The sequence below is a fragment of the Strix uralensis genome, chromosome 6 (assembly GCF_047716275.1).
Source record: "Strix uralensis isolate ZFMK-TIS-50842 chromosome 6, bStrUra1, whole genome shotgun sequence".
NCBI classification, from domain to species: Eukaryota; Metazoa; Chordata; class Aves; order Strigiformes; family Strigidae; genus Strix; species Strix uralensis.
Window position 1 is genome coordinate 24,710,722 of NC_133977.1, and position 20,472 is coordinate 24,731,193.

The following is a 20,472-nucleotide window of genomic DNA, read 5'->3' on the forward strand; positions in this document are numbered from 1 at the left end:
TTTAGCTCAGCATTTAACACCATTCATAGAACAATCTGAAACAGCTTTCGGTGCCTATCTGTCATTTTGTGGCACCACTGTTTGTTTTAAATAACAATAATAAGATCAGTTCATCCTGGAGTTGAATATTTTAGCTTAGACTGAGGCTTGAAAGAACAATGGTGGAAGTTAGAGATAATTTAATCCATTTAGAAGATGCTTTCTGAACACAAAGGCTGAGCAAGAGGTTGGATCAGTACATTCCCTTCAATTATACCTCCACTTTGTTACAGAAACAGTAAGCCTTGATAGCATCTTCTGACAAGAAATTATGTAGATTGGTTAGAAAGATAATTGTACATAAGAGTTAAAATCCTACTAATGCTGCTATTTAATCTGTTGTTAAATGCTTCTTTTTTCCTTATAATGTACTTTTTTCTTTCTCAAAGCTGACTTTTTTCCCCCCATTCTCCTTTAGTAAATTTCCCCCAGAGCAGCCTACTTCTCTCACTCTTTTCTTTACTTGTTTAGTTCTTTCAGGTTTCTCGCTATGTCACTCTTCAAAAACTTTGTGTTTGTCTCTCTCCCCTTTCTTCTTTTGTTGTTTTTCTTACTGCCCTCAAAACTGTCCTTCCTTGTACCTGTTCTCTTTGAAATATTTTCCTGCTCCTTTTCTTTTTACTGCCACATTTGTTTACACAAAACCACCTGTATTTTGATTTTTTCAGCAGGGCTAACTGCTTGACTGTGTTATTGACTCTTAAACAGGTTTCATCCTTTGGTTTTCAGAGTGATGTTAGAAGTTCCCTCCAGATTTTACTTTTGTGTTTTAATTCCCCTTCCCTGCTAGGCAAAATGGTAGGGGGGTGAGAAGAAGCAGAATAATATTAGTGCTTCCTTCTCCTCAACTTGTGAACTTCAAAGTGAGCGAAGCAGCTCTGAGATTTTTATTTCCATGTTAAGATAGTTACCCTTTTTCTGCTCAAGCAGTTTTATATCTCTTGTGTGTTAATTGGCTAGAATTCCAGTTGAAATCAATGAAAACTTACCAGGCATAATCAGAATTGAGCATAGCTATTTCCTTATCTGCCCTCTTTTGGGGCATCTGCTATTAAGACAGAGCTCTACCTCTGTGCTTCTGCAAGACTGTTCTTAATCCTAAATGAAGGACCTCAGAAAATAAAATTTGAAGGTTTTTGCTTTTCTTTTTTTTTTGCTGAGTTTTCTGTGCTTAATAAATGAGTTAAGTACATACACCTTCTAGGTTTTGGCCTTTGAGATCTTGTTTATATGCCTTAGCAAATTTAAGGAAAAAAAGGAAAAAGGCATGTAACACTTCTACTGAATATTTTTGATGTAGAAAGGTAGCTTGGAGACTAAGGAAGTTCTTAACGGGAACCCATGGAGATGATAAAATAGTTTGAAGCAAAACTGCTTTGGTTTTTTTTTTTGCTTGTGTGCAAAAGCATTGGTTTTCTCTTTAATAATGAGGCTTTGTTCAATGATGTAATCACAAAAAATGCTGGTGTAGGACAATTCTGCTAGTAATTACAAACTGGAGCATAACCATTTGAATTGGGGAAGAGGTTAGTTATAAATAATGCAAGGCACAGAAATATGGGGGAAATTTAGGCCAATAAAACTGTGTCATCTTTATTCATATAATGTATCTGACCTAAATATTCCTTAGATGATGTATTAAATCAGCTTGTTCATACCACCCTTTTCTTCAAGTACTCAAGGGGTAAACTGGATCCCTCCCTGGCTTTTTGCTTTAATGTCCTGTTCCTTATGTTTCACAAAATACTGTGTGTATGATTATCTCAAAGTTATGTTCTATAAAGTGTAGATTATACATTATTGGATTGGCATGCAGTTGTCATAAGGAGCATTTTACAAAAATCTGCATTTCATCTTCTTGAAAGCAGTGAACACTAGGTTGCTTTTCAGCATGTTTTTAATGTGAATTTGGGGGAAGCAAGACAGTTTGAGAAAGGTTGTTGAGGGAGAGATATTGGCGGGATTTGTTTTGTTTTACTTGTTTTCATCAATGTTTTTTATAGCGGAGACATTTTCACCCGCTTTTTTATTTGGGGTTTTTTGTCTATAAAATATGTAGTGTGCTTACAGAACCCTTTAGAAATTTAGTTACATTATTTTAAAATAGATAATATAAAATTTATTCCCCTGAAAATTTCTGACTGTTCACTCCTTTCCTCAACACTAGGCTCGGGAATTACAAGCCAGAGTGCTTAAACGGGCTCAAATAGAACAGCTGGATGCAGTTCCTGCACAGAAACAGTTAGCAGCTGAAATTTGTGCTGAGATTGCAAAACATTCTACAGCCCAGCGAAACTATGAAAAAGCAATTAAATTTTACAAAGAGGCTCTTGTTCACTGTGAAAGCGATAACAAGGTCAGTTCTCCCTCTGACTGTTTTGCCTTGTTTTTCCATTCAGTTTTGATATCTAGCAGTACATTTTTCCAATTATCCACAGTGCAGAAGTATATTTGCAATTTTTTCTGGTTTATGATACAGAACCTTGAACTTTCTCCCCTCCACTGCTTATCATGACAAAATTGTTGTATGTACTGCTAATTTCTGTCTCTTGCACAAACTCCTGATCCAAGTGGTGGTCTGCATGTGCTCTGAGTTGTCCATTAGATCATACAGCGAGCCTGTCTTCATATATCGGTTGAGGACGTGTAAGGTACGGCACAGTAATAATGGAGATTGTTTCAGTCTTGCTTGTTGCCTGTCCTCTGGGATGAAGTCCCAGTGATTTCGGTCAGTTCAGACAGTTTCTGTCTCTTCTGTATCTGTTTTAGCAGTTTTAGACTTTTATCTGGACTTGGTAGGATTCTGACTTTAGTCACAAAATGTTGCTGTTGCTGAGTAGTGATTATTGCACTGCTCTCTTTTCCCTGCACTGTCTCTTTCCCACAAGTCTGCCTATTGGTAAATGCTGGTAAAATTGAGCTTTGTTTTATTCCCCTCTTTCTTCTCCTCTCACAGCCCTGGGTTTTAGAGATAAGAGAGGGAGAAGCGAAAGGCTAAGAAATTTATAATAAGCACCAAAAATAAATAAATACAATTTTTGTCAAATTTCCATGATTTTCTAGCATAAGTGTGTTGTATATTTAAGTGTATGTGAAGACATCTTATTTTGCTGCTTCTTATTGCACAGCTGTCCTATTCACCAGCTGCTGAATTATCAGTATATCACCTGGTTTTAATACTGGAACTGATGTGTTGTGGTTTCAAGAATCTAGGTCCTTCCTAAAGCTACAACTTCAGCATCTTTGAGACAGGCTTTCCTCATGGCATCTTATAAGAATGATGAAGGAGCAGAAAAATAAATTGGGAGACAAATAAAAACATCCTTAAAATCTTCAGAGGAGGGTGACTTCCCCATTCCATCATTAAGAGCAAGGAGACTGCCTGTCATGGTACAGGTACAGCTATGGCTTTTGTGGTATGCCATCCCAGTAATTCAGTATCAAAGCCTTAATCTTTTTTTTTCTTTCACACCAGTACTGAAATACCAGCATGGCATTTCCCTTCAATTCTTGCTAAAATCATACCATTAAGAAATTGCCATTGTTACAAGATACTGTGTACTGACATTTGTACTGAATATTTCTGTTAGATGCACTTACTGGAGATTTTTGCTTTAATCTTACTTCACTAGCAATACAGAATACAACAACATCTTAGAAAAATCTAAGACTGAATTTCTGATTAAGAACTTGTTCCCTGCTTAGAGTACTGAAAGCAAAATACTTTTGGTTACCCGCAACTAGTATAAATGAGTCATCTCACCCTATTTCTATAGTTTCAGTAGATTTGAACTTGTTTTCTTCCCTTCATTTTTAAAAGCATTGCTAGTACAAGGTTAGAATTGAATTCTTTTAGATTACAAAATATGTATTTGAACTGTTTAAACTCTGTGAAGACATCAGGAAATAGGCAGGTGTTTTCTTTCCTTAAAATTATATATGGAAGTGTTGGAAATTCCTTTGAAGCTGTCTGTACCTTGTTTCATCAGAACAAAATCTCCTGTATTCTAGCCAAAGTAACCCAGATTTGAAATGTTGCATTAAACAAATTATTTGGCTAACTGTGAAGAGGTTGCAGTCCATGGCATAAAGGCTTTGGGTTGCGTTGTTTCATTTTACATGGTTAAATCTGGTGGGTAATACCCTACCTCATTTCTCTGACCAGATAAGAGACAATGCAGTTTCCAGATACAAACTTGAAGTGGATCACAGACTGCATCAAGCACATCATTTCATAGTATCATTGTTTTTGGGGTTGGAGTTGAAAATTTAGAGATCAGTTTCAGCCATCAGAATCTAGTATAGAAGTCCAGTTGACTGGCATTCTTCTCTGACATGCCCAAGGCAGGAAGTGTTCCTTGACTAGCAGACTGCTTTTTGGTCTTCCATAAGAAGACAATGGCTTGAAGAAAGCTATCATAATTAAAATTCTTACATGCATGCTATCTCCATATCATTTCAATGCTTACCCACCTGCCTTTCTGTTTCAGAATTATACAGCAGGAGTGACACTGCTTACTGTTTGTCTACTGCTCATTTTACTTTGGTTTAACTCCTGTTTTCTTCAGTGGGAATTTGATTAATCTGTGGTAACTGTTGTGTTTATAAACTTTTCTGTGGCATTTTACTCAGAATAGTCTGTAATGGGACTTCAGCCTTAAGAATGCATGCTTACATACATTTCGGTTTGTTAATATTTATTCTGCAATTGCTTCTCAGAAATGGATCCACACACACACTTAATGTGGTAGGTTTGGAAATGCAAATAAGAAAACTGTTTCTGCTGGAATTTGCTTATACTCCAAAACTAACTGGTGAATGTTAATGAGGTATTTGCTTCTGTCAATTAATTTAAAACTACTTGCATTTCCATTTTTTTCCAAGAAAATTATTCTTACCAAAATACTGTAGTCTTCAGAGCGATGCTATCTGAGCGGCTGTGTTTTCAATGTACCTTCAGAAAATCCCTCTGAAGAAGAAAATTTTTATCTGTTTTAAAGGTGAGGGAATGGAGATGAATTAAATTACTTGACCAAGAGCCCACAGGAAACAACAGAGAAAGGTCTCTCTTTAGAAGAGAAATAAATTTCCCCTGAGGCTCTGAAATCTCAGGTTCATACTGGTAGAACTGAACCAGCTTTCTTCATCTTTGAATCACATATAGTTAAATATTTTAATATACAGGCAATGTTGGAACTTGCACGTTTGTATCTTGCACAAGATGATACTGATGCCTGTCAACATCAGTGTTCCTTACTACTGAAGAATGACCAAGATAATGAAGCAGCAACGATGGTATGTGCTATTATACTAATCCTGTACCAGGAGTTTTTTGAAGTTTGTGTGTCTGCAATGTGATGGGTGCTTAAAATACTTCTTTTACGAAAGCCTACAGCTTCCAATTTAAAAAAAAAAAAAAAAGTGAAAAATCCATTGCAACAAAATGTTTTTCTATTTATGCTGGATAATGATTCAATATAAAGTTTCTAGCAGTCATAGCCTTTGTTCTATCTCAGTGCAAAAATGTGTCTTTAGAAGTACTAGTTGAGTAAAAAGTAGCAGTTGTAAGACTGACTAAAGCATGGCTTAATGCATGTTCTATTAACAATTGACTAATGGTCAGGGAAGACGTTCTTTTTCTAGCACAGTAATATTAAAGCAAGTATATAAAAAAACTTCCACAAGAAAAGAACTGTGTACTTAAGGTGGTTTTACATCCTTATACAATCATAGTTAATCATATTCCTAGTTAACCATTTTTAATCACAGCTGCGGATTCGTTGTACAGGATTTGTATACTTCCTGGCTTAAAAAACAGATCAACAGAGTGAGCAACTTTTGCTTTAACACATTAGCAGCAAAATGATTTTAAGATGGGAATAATTTATTTTCTCACAGCAGTCTAACATCTGGAATTTATCCTAGCATGGTGCAAGAACAGGGGTAATAGCACTCTCAATGTATGTTATTAAATCTACTCTTTATTAGCTACCTCTCAGTGGAGATAAACTGAAATGAAATTATTTGTTTTACTTCCACTGCTGAAGTGGGCTATCATCTTTCTTTTTCCCTACCTTTCAACTAACTTTGCTTTTCTATGTGCTTAATCTGCATTTATGTGAAATAAAATCAGGAGTAAAACTATACAAGTAAAACCACACATATTTGAAAGGTACATCAAAGTGTTTAATTCTCTTTTAGTTTCTACCTTAAGTGAAAAATTTATATGAGCCTGTACCTGCTTGTTATTATCCTGTGTCTGTATATAGTGTTTATTTTCCGGAGAGTAATGAAAAACCCAACTCAGTTTACTTCTTGTGCAGTTCCTGCAGCATTTTAAAGCTGTAGTTTCAGCTCCTCGCTTTGCAGAACTAGAGTTCACTATAAACCACAATTGATAATATTTTGTTTTGATCTCTCTAAATTGGTCAATATTGTAGATGATGGCTGATCTCATGTTCAGGAAACAAGATTATGAACAAGCTGTCTTTCATTTCCAACAGCTCCTAGAACGCAAGCCAGGTGAATATTTAGCAGTGATATTTTTAATTCTTTCTGATACATAGTTCTAATGAGATAGAGCAATAAGTATCTAAAAACCACTTTGTATTATTAAAAAGAAATGTGCTATTTATTATGTAATGGATACTAAAAGATCCTTACTGTATATAAAAACATAAAGCTATTGTAGGGGAAGATGAGAAAATTATTTCTCATAGATACAGTAATTTACTTTGCTGCAATGTAATATGCATTGTTTACCTCAAAACAAATATAGCTAGGGTGTTATTACTTGAAACTGTAAAGCCCTTACCCTTTTGTTTAAGATATCAGGTGCATGAACACAAAGCTAACATTTTATTTCAAGATTAATAAAGAAAACTTGTCTCAGACAGGAATAAGTTTCTTTTAGCAATTTGCAAATTATGACCAGAGAGAAAGCTGCTAAAATCTATGAGAATAGTTCTGTAATGAATGTAAAGCTTTCTAGTGGATTTTGAAAGGAGTCATGGAGTACAGCGAATGTTTTTGTTTGAGTGCTTGTGAAACTGAAGTACAACCATACTTATCTTTGTACAGGTTTTTGTAGAAGTATTGCAAGTATCACTTGATATGTTCATTCTTGTATCTGTGGTTACTATGTAATATGCCTTATGTATTACACCATATACCATTTTTGTATGTGAAAAAAACAAGGCAGGCTCTCTATTTCTTAAGCTATTCATATAGCAAATAACTAGAATTACAATGTCCTAATTATTTGTATATCCAGATAACTATGCAACCCTCTCGCGATTAATTGATTTATTAAGAAGAGCTGGGAAACTAGAAGAAGTCCCAAGATTTCTTTCAATGGCTGAAAAACATTCTTCCAGAACAAAGCTTGAACCAGGATTTCACTACTGCAAAGGACTGTATCTTTGGTACTTGCAATTATAATTAAGATAACTTTTATTTGATTATGCAGTGCATATTTAAATTAACTTTCTTGTCATCCATTATCATTCAAAGGGGCTATGTATAGTGTGATAACTAAGTCATAAGTAATATAGCACTACTTTCCTAATTACTTAAGGTGCTAGGATTTTAGGAAAGGTCTCCTTTGCTCTTCCAAAATACTTTAAAATGAGCTCATCTTCAAAATGTTGCTATTTTATCTGTCTCACATACATCTTTCATATTTCCTGCTTATTAAAAGGATATTCTTGCTGGTTCAATAATATAATATTGCTTACTTTCAAATTTTACAAACTGCTTTTAATCTGCAAAAACAAGTTCCTTGCAGTAGTATGCATGCTGTTCAAACCTTGCAGTATCAGTGTGTGCAAGTGTGTCATCTGTCTTCAAATACTTGGGTTTCTTCTTGGGATTTGGGTGGGATTTGGAGCAGCGAAACTTACTTGCCCAGCTTTAAATATTTTAATTATCTGTCTAGGTATACAGGTGAGCCAAATGATGCACTCCGGCATTTTAATAAAGCTCGAAAGGACAGTGACTGGGGACAGAATGCAGTCTACAACATGATTGAAATTTGTTTGAACCCAGATAATGAAACTGTGGGTGGTGAAGTCTTTGAAAATCTGGATGCTGACATAGGGTAAGTGAATGACTAAATATTTCTTGCGTTCTATCGTCCCCTTCCTCTGCTGCCCTGTAATAATTTACCTTAATTTAAATTGCTAGAACTTTGAGCTTATCTGATGCTTTGAATATTCTACTTGCTATATTGTGAGATATGATCCTAGACTGTAGTAAGTCAGTCTCAAGCAGAAAATATAGAAGATTTTATCTGGAATCATGGTCACTTGCAGTGTTAAAAATGGCTTGTTAGGTTGGAACTGCTGCTGTTATAGAAGAGAATCAGTGTAGAATGCCTACATATCAGAGCTATGTTGTACAAAATGGCATGCCTTTAGCACAGAATTGGCACTAACTCGTAATTAATTTGGTGTATATTAAAAAATGAAGCTTTTACAAACACTTTCTTTCTGATAACAGTAATTCAACAGAGAAGCAGGAGTCTGTGCAGTTGGCTGTGAGAACAGCAGAAAATCTTCTGAAGGAACTCAAGCCTCAGACCATTCAGGGTCACATTCAACTGCGAATCATGGAAAATTATTGTCTCATGGCAACCAAACAAAAATCAAGTGTTGAACGAGCACTGAACACTTTCACTGAAATAGTAGTGGCTGAGGTTAGTAATCTGTCTCATTTCCTGTCTTCTCTTTCACACTTACTACTTTTTTTTTAACTAGTCTTGCAGTTTGCGTTCAGAAATAGTGGCACATGTTAGTGCTATTCATTTTGAGGATTTTGTTTTCCTATTAAAGAATATTTTATATAAAATTTGAAAAAAAATCATGCTGAAACAACATCTTTCAGAAATTTTCAATTGGATTGCAACCTTATAACTCAACAAATGCTAATATTGCCAGTTACTGAAATGTGAACAAGCTGTTTGGTTTGAGCTGCTGGGTTTGCTTTTTAATTCCCAGTGTTGCCAGCAGCATGTCTGATGATAGAAGTCTATACAGTACCTTCATTCTGTAAACAAAAACAATTAAATATAAGCTCCCTTCATGTACTTCATGGCTCTTTGACAGAATTTAGATTCAGGGCAACATTATCAATCTGCTTAAAATTCATCCTTAAGATGGAAATAGTCATTATTTTGTAGCTACTTGTAGTCATTGTCTTTAGGATTAATAACGGATACTCTTGTTACCAACACCTTTCAACAGATTTTATTTAAGCACATGTAGACATGTTTAGTCCATCAGAATGCCAAGAAATACTTGTTACTACTACCCATTAACTGTGTGCTAAACTGCTCCTTGGCTGAGCTGAGTATACTGATGCTTATCTTGTGTGTAAGGCTGTCCTGAGAATCACGAACAAGGTGTCCCTCTGCCTCCAGTACTGGCTCCCCAGTCCTGCTCAGAATTGATCTGAGGTCCTGTGAATATTGAATGTTTTTCACATGGTGACACAGTTCCAGCAGGAGGAATGCTCCAGTCTATTTAGTCTTCTCTCCAGGTTCACATAAAATACACAGTTTTAATCTCTTCAGACTTCAGAGGTTATTGATCCATGCTGGGTGTGACTTCTGAGGGAGAGGGGGGATGAGCTGATCATTGTGTGGAAGGGCTTTTGGTGGGGTCATTTTTTTTTTTAACCCACTATGGCAAGCCTATTTACAGCACAACACTACAAAGAAGTGTAGAGGCAAAATGCCAATAGTGAGCCAGGAACACTGAGAGGGAGAAAGAAGCTTTTACGTTAGCTGTCGATGGAACTGCTCTCTGCATTTAGAAAGCAGTTTTGGGATGCAAGTCCCATTCTCATCTATACTCTGTGCTAATAAAGGCAGAATATTAAATAGCACACTTGCTCCTGCACTTCTTACTGCTTCCTTGAGGGTCTTGCATAGAATGGTGGCTTTTAAGTATCTTCTTTATTATATGTAGCTTTTGGATACAGTTTAGACTTAAATTTTTAGCAGCTGTACACCTAATAATAGAAACTGGTGTCCCTGTTCTTGACATTTGACAAGCACTTCTAAAAATAGAATATACCACTTGTATTGTAACTTCAAGTGAGTTCAGGTTCTGTCTGAAGTGTTTATTTGTGTAACAAAAGGATAGATCTTGGTGGTATCAGGATGTTTCTTGTTGAGATAAAATACCTGTGGATGCTTTCATCATTTCCTGAGCCTGAAGAAGATTGTTTTGAGCCCAAACTCTTGATTATTTAACGTGGTGTTTATTATGAATAGTCTTACAGAAATAATCATAGCACTAGATGGAAAACATGTTTGTAAATGGGATGTTCTATCTTTATTTCCTGAGATTTAGCTTTTAGTTTAGTAAAAGTCCTATTTTAAAAAAACATTACAGCAAAATAAAAAAGCACCAAGCAGTCACTATGCTTTTTACTGCAGAAGGATCATATACCAGCACTTTTGGGAATGGCCACAGCCTACATGATCTTGAAACAGACTCCACGAGCCAGAAATCAGTTAAAACGGATTTCAAAAATGAGCTGGAATCCCATTGATGCAGAGGAGTTTGAAAAGAGTTGGCTTCTGCTTGCAGATATATATATTCAATCTGCAAAATATGATATGGCGGGTGAATTATTAAAACGATGCCTTCGTCATAACAGGGTAAGTGAATGCACATTAAAAGTAACCTATTTTAATTCATCTAAATGTCTAGTTTTTCTCTGAAACATGATTTTGAAATGAATTTCTTTTTCCAATTCTGCTATTTGACTTATTAAGGAGAAGTAGACCGAAACAAGCCAGAAAACCAGCAACTTTAAACTGGAGGGTAGTAAACAAACCTGTGAGGAAGCTTAGCCATTTTTATTCATATTCTGTTATAGCTTATGCAGGTTTTAGCTGTGGTGGCACTAGAAGCTTAAAGTGCTTATAGACTGTCAGAGATGCATTTTACTGAGTCTCACAAACCTGATGAAGAAAGATGTAGCCATATAAATTTGGGAGACTTGCTCCATTTATTAAGAGATGTTATCCTCATATCTTAAAACATGGTTTTAAACATTTATGTTCATAAGATTGCTATTATACAGGATTTTTAATTTTTTTTTTTTTTTAATGCTAGCATTAATCCTCTGCTGTGAAGATGCTGTCTGGTAGATTGTCTGGGGACAAGCTCTAATGTTTTTAACTCAGAGTTTCTGAGCAGGCAAACCGCCCAATACTCTGCTTTTACTATAGGAGCAAGCACAGATCTTAGCTTTTGTGCTTATTTTTTCACTTTGTCCCTTCTTGCTGTCACATTTTTCCATCTATACACTTCACTTTCCTTCACATGAGGCACATCAAATAGGCTGGTCTTCCATAGATACTATGCTGCAGGTTCAGGATACTGTTTATAGTGCACAGACTTGGTTTAGGAAAGGACCTGTTGCTGTGTATTTCTTTTTCTGAATTCATCAGTATAGGAGGTAAGGTTCATTATTCAGTCATATTTCTGCAACCTCCTTGAGAGGTAGACTTTTTTTGAACATGTACTCTTTTTATTTCTAAATATAAAATCAAGAGACAGCTTCAACAGTTCTTGGTATAATGGTATCATGTACTTCTGCAGAGATGCCTCTTAAAATAGGATGTACTCAATTTCATTTTCACAGAAAATGAGTTTGAATTCAGTTAAAAAAAAATTCTACCTTAAGGTCAGTTACACGCTTGTTCAGACGGCCAAGGGAAGTTGCAAAATCCGTACCACTGGAGGACAAACATGAGTAATCTCCCAAAATAAGGCATATCTTGAAATAGATGGTCTGTTGAGCAGGTATATACTACAAATAACACTTTGTTGCAGAAATTCCCAAACAGCTCTAAAAACATAGCCTACTGAGTAATTTGTTTTCTGCTAAAAAGTTTAAGTCCCAACTTAGATAAACAAGCTGTGCTTGATTGGAAGGAGGATGACAAACTAGAAGTCTGCAACTCTGGTTCCTTAACAAAGCAGCACAGTAAAGATACTGACTTTTCTTCAACTTACATGCAAAGTGGCTAAGCAGGAATTGTATTATACAAGTAGATGCTGAATACTTTAGATCTTAAAATATCTTGTTAATTCACAAGAAAATATTTGGTGTGGTATTCTCCAATTTGGAAGATTTTATTAGATTGCATTATTGTGATGAATTATTTTTTAGGATTGTTTTTAGCAGTCAGAATTGAATGATGTGGAGAGATACATATATCTCACCATTTCTTTGCTCTGCCTCTGTAAGAAAGGTGCATATTTTCATAAAAGCTTCATTTTTTTTCTTGAAAATATTTGATCTATTGGCAGCAGGATAATATAAGCTGTTAACAGTAAGGGCATATGGTAATTAGGGTTTTGCTTAGTTTTGTAAATCTTTTTCCAGCTTTATGTACTAAATGTAAGATTTCTCTATTAATTACTTTATCTTTCATACTAACTTTTATTAAGGAGTTAAATTGATTTATATATATGTGTAACATAAGCAAGGCTAGTATTCTCATCTAGTGCTTAATAGTTTTTGGAACCTGTTTTTCAGATGCTTATAACTTGCCACATGGAGTTACAAAATGAAGTATTTAATGATTGGTGTTCTCTTCAGGATATTTGTGTCTGGTTTTAGCTTTAAGTGGAAAATTATAATGCAAAACAATTTCCAAAAATAAGGCTATGAAAATACTTTTTTAAGAAAAAGTGAAACAAACAATAATTGTGGAAGATACAACACTTTGTGGGTGGACTTGAAATGTGGCTGCCATAGGGTTAGTATTAACTGAGAGAGGTATCTACAGGGTTCCTGGAGGTTCTAAATATTTTTGAAGGAGTAGTTGCAATGTCCTCTATGAAAAACTCGGTATTTGACTTAGAGTAGTTTATGGAATTCTGCACAGCAAATTCCTATAACTGATTTGTATTTCAGATGTTTTAAATTAAGACTATCTTGTCATCAAAGTTAGTACAAGTATCACTTATGCTCTCCAGTTGCACAAATTTGGAGTATTTAAGCAATTAAGCTATCAATGTTATTATATATAAGCTTACCTAAATAAAATTCTGACTGAATATGTATATTTTGCAGTCATGCTGCAAGGCTTACGAATACATGGGATACATAATGGAAAAGGAACAAGCATATAAGGATGCAGCAATAAATTATGAGATGGCCTGGAAATATGGAAACCAAACAAATCCAACAATAGGCACGTATATATAACCTATAAGTATGATTTCAGGCACTACAGCAGGAATGAAACAGCTACCCTTTACTGGAAAGACTGCTTTTAATTTTCCATAGAGATAGAGTATCACTGGTTTTCCTCACATAAAAACCGTAGATGTTTACTTAACAGTCACTTGGAAAGCCCCTGTGGCTAGAGGTAGCAGCTTTATGATAGTACAGAAGTTTCTGCTTACTGTTTTAGTACAAGGTTTGGTCTGAAACGGTTTTAGTTTGCTCTTTGTGAACACCTTTCTCTTTAAGTAGAGCATTAATTTTTAATCATGTATTTATAGCAATGCAGTATGTACTGTCTGTAGTAGAGAACCTTTTATAATACCCAATATATATCTGATGGTGGCAGATCATTGATTTAATTATTTCATTTTGATAATCAGACAAATTATATATTTGTATAGAAAAGGCTTTATATACGTGAGTAAGGATTTAAAAATAAATTATTTAAATGTCTTTAAATACATCTGGTTTAAAAAAGATGGTTAACTGAAAGCTTGGGATACTATTCAAGTTGCAATCTGGATGGTTAGTTGAAGTCTACACTAAACTGTTACATTTTTAGACTATTTTAATGTAGGAAACCCTTTATGAAACGGATGCATAGGATAAAAGGCCTTTTCTTACTCAACACCTAGAGTCTGTCTCTAGGTCCCAAGGCTGGTGGCTTACACAAATTCTGTTCCAGGTTTTGGGCTATGCTTATGGCCCCTCAAAAATACATACTTCTTGCAGTCTTTAATCTGTGGTCTTTTTTTGTGCCTTTGGCATCAACTGGAAAACCAGTGTTTTTTTCAACAACTGTTACACATATGAACTGCCATATGTTTTGTTTCTTTAACTGTAACTCCTGGATGCTGCAATGGTTTGGCTCATGATTTTTATCTAACATGGTCTGTAGATTAAAGTAGTGTTTTATTAATGGAACTAAGTGTTTTGTGGTTTAGCTCCTGCTTTTGTAACACAGTTAAGGATATAAATGCATGTGTGGATGGATTGCCAAAATTAGATGTTACCCTATGTACTGTGAGTGAAAAAATTAGGAGGGTCAAAGCAGAAAGAAGACTCAGCTGTCAAAACAGAAATAAAAATGAGTGTTAGAAACCTGACTTAGGTTATATGGGAAAACCTCTAGATCTAAGTATGAGTTTGGATGCAGTAATTTTACTAGTCGTTCCTGCTCCTACAGACTGACCCATGAATATCTTGGCTAAGATGTTACAGTTGTTGATCAAATAAAATGTATTAGAAAGAAGTTTTAATAGTAAAAAGGTGTGATTTCTTGAGTTTGTAGAGAACATCAGTCAAGACTTTTCTTTTGCTATGTTGAAACCCTCTAGAGGGTAGGAATTGAACACATTACAGTATCATTTGGTGTCTAGACAGGAGAATGCATTAGTGAAGTTAAACGGTGGAACAGTCTTGCATACAAAAGTGAGAGTATGATATTGTCAGTACTATGTGCACATTGTTTTCTAGTTTTGCAGACAGCATTGTGAGGATTGTCATGCATTAAAACTAAAATCATTAAAGCAGCACAAACTGGATCTGGCAAGTAAAACTGTTTAAACTATTACCAGATCCCTTGTACTCATTTGCTTGTCATGATAAGTTCATAAATGAAAGATCTAAAATTTCAAATTTTGGAAATCACAGACTTACACCTCTTTTTTCCTTTAGTCCTGATCTCTGTCCAGGCTGATACACTTGAGCTATACTTTTTATGTTGAAAGTATCAGCCTGACAGCTTGCTATGTGACTTAGCTATTCCGCGTGACTTTTTATCAGTGGTCTGCTGACAGTGAAACAGAATAGCACTTTAATTCCCTAGTTTGTTATTGCTCTCCTTTTTTTAAAAAAAATAAATTCTTTTTTCCTTTAATAATGGAATTGCCTTTACAGAGGGACAGTGTATTGTAGGTCACAGTGAGAAACTCGGTGGGGTATCACAGTAATTGAAAGAGGACAATCATTATGTATTCTCTGTAGTAACACATACTCTCCAGAATAATGTCTCCTTTTGATTCAGACATAGCTATCAGTATATAAAGGACTGTTATTTACTACTTGAAGTGACTTTCAGTAAAAATTTTGATCTCTACAGGCTTAGATGAGAGAATGCTAGAAAACAAACATACTAACTTTAGAAACATATGGTGACCAAAATGAATTTGAATGTGGTATTTTCATTATTCAATACAGAAACTGAAATTGTCACCTTTTTCCCCCCTTTTACTTACAGGATACAAGTTGGCTTTCAATTACCTGAAAGGAAAGAGATACGTTGATGCAATTGATGTTTGTCATAAGGTAGACTTTGCATATATACTTAATACTCTCTACTGTAGCAACATTCTTTTACATAATGATCCTTTTCTTTGTTGAAATTAAATTTCTAAAATATATGACTTGGTGCAGAAAGACACCCTATTTAATAAGTTTGATTAAATTAAATATCCTCTACTTAATCTGCTTTGTCCTGAACTCCCTGGACACCAGGTAAATAAGAGATAAAGTGGCTGGCTACCATATGTGAAAGCATATTCAAATGGCAGCACCCTCTTTTGGCCTTGTGGTTGCAACTTGGTAAATCCATACAGAAGTATAGCTGAAGAAGTTAATCGAATGTTAATATCAGAGGACACTGTTAGAAAGTAACTTCCAGTATTATCTTTGCATGGTCCAAACATAAATAGAGCAGATGCAGAATGAGAGGAATGGCTATGATTACAGAATCAGAATGGACATTATAAATTAATAATTATTAGTATTAATAATGAAATAAATTATATTTGCTCTTTTCAGGGGACATAAAGATAACTAGAAAGGACAAACTGAATGGAGGGATAAAATAGAGGAGAGAATTGAAGGGCAAGATGATGAAGTGGATAGAGTATAATAAGAAAGACCCTGAGAGAGTGAAAACATAAGAGCAGTTTATCATTACAGAGAAGTATACTTAAAACCTTGGAAATGTCTCCAGAAGTCACTGTTCTGAATGCACACATTTCAAGACACCCAGAGGATTTAGCCCTTGATCCCTGTGTCTTTCACACCAAGGTGACAGGGCAGTGTGAAAGGGAAGCAAGATGTCTTTGATAAAGCTGTTGTTGACCTCCATACATGGTATTCTCTAGCCACAGTTAAATATTTATGCATTCTTAAAATAAATATGTCATGTTGTTAGTTTAGTCTTAGAATGTGTAAGCTCATGATGAGGGGGATAACCACAGTATTCTTTCCTTTTAGACACAGAACTTTTGGGTTGTTTTGTCTTTTGACAGGTCCTTGAAGCACATCCAAACTATCCAAAGATCAGAAGGGAAATACTTGACAAGGCCCGTGCATCACTAAGAACATAAATTTTTTTTGTATGCCTCATGAACTTGTTTGTCTAATCTGACTTCGGAAACTATGAATTAAATACTTCAGTGACAGAGACCATATCAGCACAGAAGTATTGTGAATATGATTAACTTAATTATGCAAGAGGTCTGGATTATTTTCAGGAAAAACCTTCAGCCCTGAAAGAAATTGTATTTATTCTCATTAAGGAGAGAATACTGCTTACATGTGTGCTATATAAAGTGTCATCCAGCATCATAAAAAAGTGTCATCAGCATTATAAAAATATTTTAAAGCATATAACTCAGTATTTTTTTTGTCTGTTTGAAATAGCACTCAAAACAATAGCCTATCCTATCTTGTGCAGGTGCTTTGTTAAGATGTTGGATTTCAGTTCGTGCAAACCATTTATTCATAATTACAGTGTAATCTTTATTACTATACATGTATTTTAAAGTATGATTTTTCATTTTTTCATATATTGTGAGCATGCTTGATTTTTTAATCTTGAAAAACCAGCTATATACATTGTTCTCAATGAAACTTACATTTTTAATTAAAATCTAATATTTAAAATTAAGACCTTGTGTAAATATTCAGTAAAGACTTTTCTAGATCATGCAAGTCTTACATAGAATTTATTTTCTACTCATGCTGTCTATTATACACCTGACAGATTTCCATGAAGAGAAATGTTTGACATTTTTAATTTGGAATGTTTAGTCTTTCAACATTGTATGTGTAGACAGTGCAGTCATATGTGCAGAAGTTAGCACTCATTTTGTTTAATCCGTATAAAACACCTTTTTGGAGAAATTGTTTTGATTACAGGGGATTATGATCTTGTCTCACATACAGAATATACCTGTGGATCTTTAAGGAAGCAGTAGCATGTCATAAATAAATGAGAGGAAGGAGAAGGATCAGGTTTTTTTCAGTGATGCAGAATTTTTGAAAAAACAAATGCCTAACAAGAAACACTGTTACACTGCTGTATTTGGTTTTCAAACAGCACTTGATGTTGTATGTATTTGACTAGAAAACCGATGTTTCAGCGTGAAGGAGAATTCTTGATACTAGTGATTAAGTTTCTTAAAATAACGGATTTTGGTTTCCTCCTTAGGTAATTTTATCTTTTCATGTTGACATTGTGTAAAGTCACTTTCATATGATTTTTGGGTTTCTTTTTTAAGACAACTGAATGTTAAGGCTACAAAAGGGAGCCTGTTTACAATCATACCTAGTCTTGCTTATCAATAACTAGGTACTGTATCCTGGGTAACTGTAGCCTTGTTTCCTAAATAAATTGAGGTATATCATTTATGCAATGATGCTACCTACTGGTGGTTTACAGGCTCTGCATTCCAGTAACTTTTGAGCTGTTGGTCAGCTAAACTAAAAGCAATAGATGTGTCTCGGGACTGTAGCACTTCTACAAGATTTGTGTGAATATGAGAATTGGGAAAAGACCCAAATAAGCGGCATCTCCTTCCCTAGGGAACCTTGAAACTTATGCTGTAGCTTTATTGCTTCTGTTTGAGCACTGGCAATCACTGTGTGCATAGTTGTACCAGGTACAGTACAGGCTCCCTGGTTTTTGCCTGCAAGTTGTGCAGCGTGATAGAGCTCTGAGGAAGAAGATTTAGGAGTCTGGGGAAAAACTGATGGTATGAGAGTGGAATGAGGAACATGGAGGGATCTGGAAAATGCTGAGACTGAGGGGGGAACTGTAAGGGAGCTAGGCTGTGGGGGTCAGCAGACTATGAATTCTTAAACTATGCTGTTTTGGTTTGGTTTTTTTATTTTCCACTACTAAAAGAATAAGTACTAGGCCCTGTCAAGGCTGTTTCTAGTAAGACCACATTTCTTTGTACACAGCCCTATTCATAGTGGATAAATGTGGTTTTGCTTCCTCAATAGCATTGGAATAACATTTAGCTGAAGTTTAGAATAAAAATAGGTGGGTTTATATCAGCACATGCAAGATGTTTTCAAAAAAGGCAAGACTAATCTACATCTACTTTATTTTGGTTTTGTCATGAGCATAAGATGAACAGGGTAACAGATTAGGTCATGACAATGATAAGATACAGAAGTTAGTTGATAGAAATTAAACTGAGACTGAGCTTTTTGGGGCTAACTTTTGGTGAAGAGCATTATTCATACACTGTGCAGGTAAAAGATTTCTGAATTCCCATTAGCCATCCTGAGCATATCTAGCCACTAGTGTCGTTTTATAGATGAGGTCTTTAAAAGAAGAGTGCAAATGAGGCACATCTTTGGATTTCAATTAAAAAAAAAAATGGTGGCTATAGGCAGTCCTTTAGAGACAATCTTGCTTTAATATAGTATTCCCAGAAGTAAATGTCCTTTCCATTTCCCTTTTGGTTTATATAAGCCCACTTAAATTTTCCTGTACTTAGTAAATCTTTTTTTACTTTCTGTGCAGAAGGAATGGCTTTGTTTCATTTCTCTTTACTCCAACTAATTTCAAGTGTTCATTTCAGATTTTCTTCTGCTTCTGCAGTTTCTTATTTTAAAAAATGCATGTCCTGGTAGCTTTTTTTTTTTTTTTTGCCTCTTTCTTAATAAATGGTTTTGAATGGAAGAGACTCCTGGGATGGAGGGGAGTCAGTAATGCCAATTTCAAAGAGCTGCAGTCTTTAGTGTGGTGTTGCTTAGCAACCTATCTTCCAGTTTTGCCTTTGGTGAATAAAAGAGGAGAGTGAAGCTGTGGTTTCTATTGATTCATTCACTGAAACTGGAAATCTAAGCATCTTGTAGCTATAGCAACATAAGCCATAGGTGTCTCTTCCTCTCCTCTCTTGTCCCTCTTTCCCCTGCAGGTACAGAATGCCTAGAATATCTTCCAGAGGATGTGTAAACATTTTTTGTAACTGTACTAAATAATACTTCTGTTTTAATTCCCTACTGCTTTTTTCAGATTTGTACCAATACTAGAAAGATGGTCTAGAAAGTATGATTAGGTAAAATAATTAGTATAATTAGTTAAAATAACTAAACTAGCAAGACTCTCATAGAAAAATGGAGTAGAAGTAATTTGCATTTTTCACCCTGCTTTTGGCCTAGGTTTGACTATTGAGAGTAATTTCTTAAATATGGCTACAGTAGTTTTTAGAAAGACTCATAAATCAGGCAGCTTTGGTTTAGTAACGTTAACTTTAATCTTGTTACCCATTAGATAGATGAGTGAGGAGCTTTATAAATGTGATAGTTTAAACAGAATTTATAGTGTTAGAGGAATTTTTTTTTTAATTTTCTGAACAAATTGTCTTTGAAAGTGGTCCAGGAGACGTTTCAGGGAAGTCTCAATAGTGGGGGTGGATTCTGTCTCTTTGGAAGTTGATCATAAAGAACTCATTAGTGTGTTCCCTGTACAATGCTGAACAGGAAAACATAGGGAAAGAAACTAAGGAAAGATTTCACTAGCAAATACTTCTCCATCATCTAGTGACTATCTTACATTAAAAAGTGACTATGACACTTTTTAATGTAAGATCACTATTTTGTCAGTTTAGGCTCCTTATGACTGTGATTTTGATTTCTAGCTTCATTCATTGATTTCTGGCTTCCTTCACTCTGTGCCTTTACCTCTTGCTGCATCTTGCAGTGAAATCAGAACTTTTTTTTTTTTTTAAATTGACCTGCCTTAAAATGTTTAGAATTGGAGTGTTACTGCAACACATGGTTTTATCTCTGCTAAAACTTGGTTTGGTAATTATGTGACATCGTGCATGCTAAAAGAGGAACTAAGCGAATGGTCTAAATCTTGTTCTGAAGTATTTTTTTTTTTTTTTTTTTTTTTTAAGGAGTTGG

The 20,472-nt window shown here is 35.0% G+C and overlaps 1 protein-coding gene across 2 annotated transcripts in view; it reads left to right on the plus strand.

The window, feature by feature from the left end:
- Positions 1-17,215, plus strand: part of TTC21B (tetratricopeptide repeat domain 21B) — a 41,976-nt gene extending 24,761 nt beyond the window's left edge. The window contains exons 20-29 of one of the 2 annotated variants that reach the window (XM_074873305.1): positions 2,207-2,395; positions 5,224-5,334; positions 6,480-6,561; positions 7,313-7,463; positions 7,976-8,137; positions 8,539-8,734; positions 10,481-10,705; positions 13,138-13,258; positions 15,533-15,600; positions 16,575-17,215. In XM_074873305.1, the coding sequence (XP_074729406.1) occupies positions 2,207-2,395; positions 5,224-5,334; positions 6,480-6,561; positions 7,313-7,463; positions 7,976-8,137; positions 8,539-8,734; positions 10,481-10,705; positions 13,138-13,258; positions 15,533-15,600; positions 16,575-16,652 (1,383 nt within the window). In that variant the 3' untranslated portion in view covers positions 16,653-17,215. The remainder of the gene's footprint in view (positions 1-2,206; positions 2,396-5,223; positions 5,335-6,479; positions 6,562-7,312; positions 7,464-7,975; positions 8,138-8,538; positions 8,735-10,480; positions 10,706-13,137; positions 13,259-15,532; positions 15,601-16,574) is intronic. The other variant, XM_074873306.1, reaches the window with a different exon arrangement.
- The last annotated feature ends 3,257 nt before the right edge of the window (positions 17,216-20,472 follow it).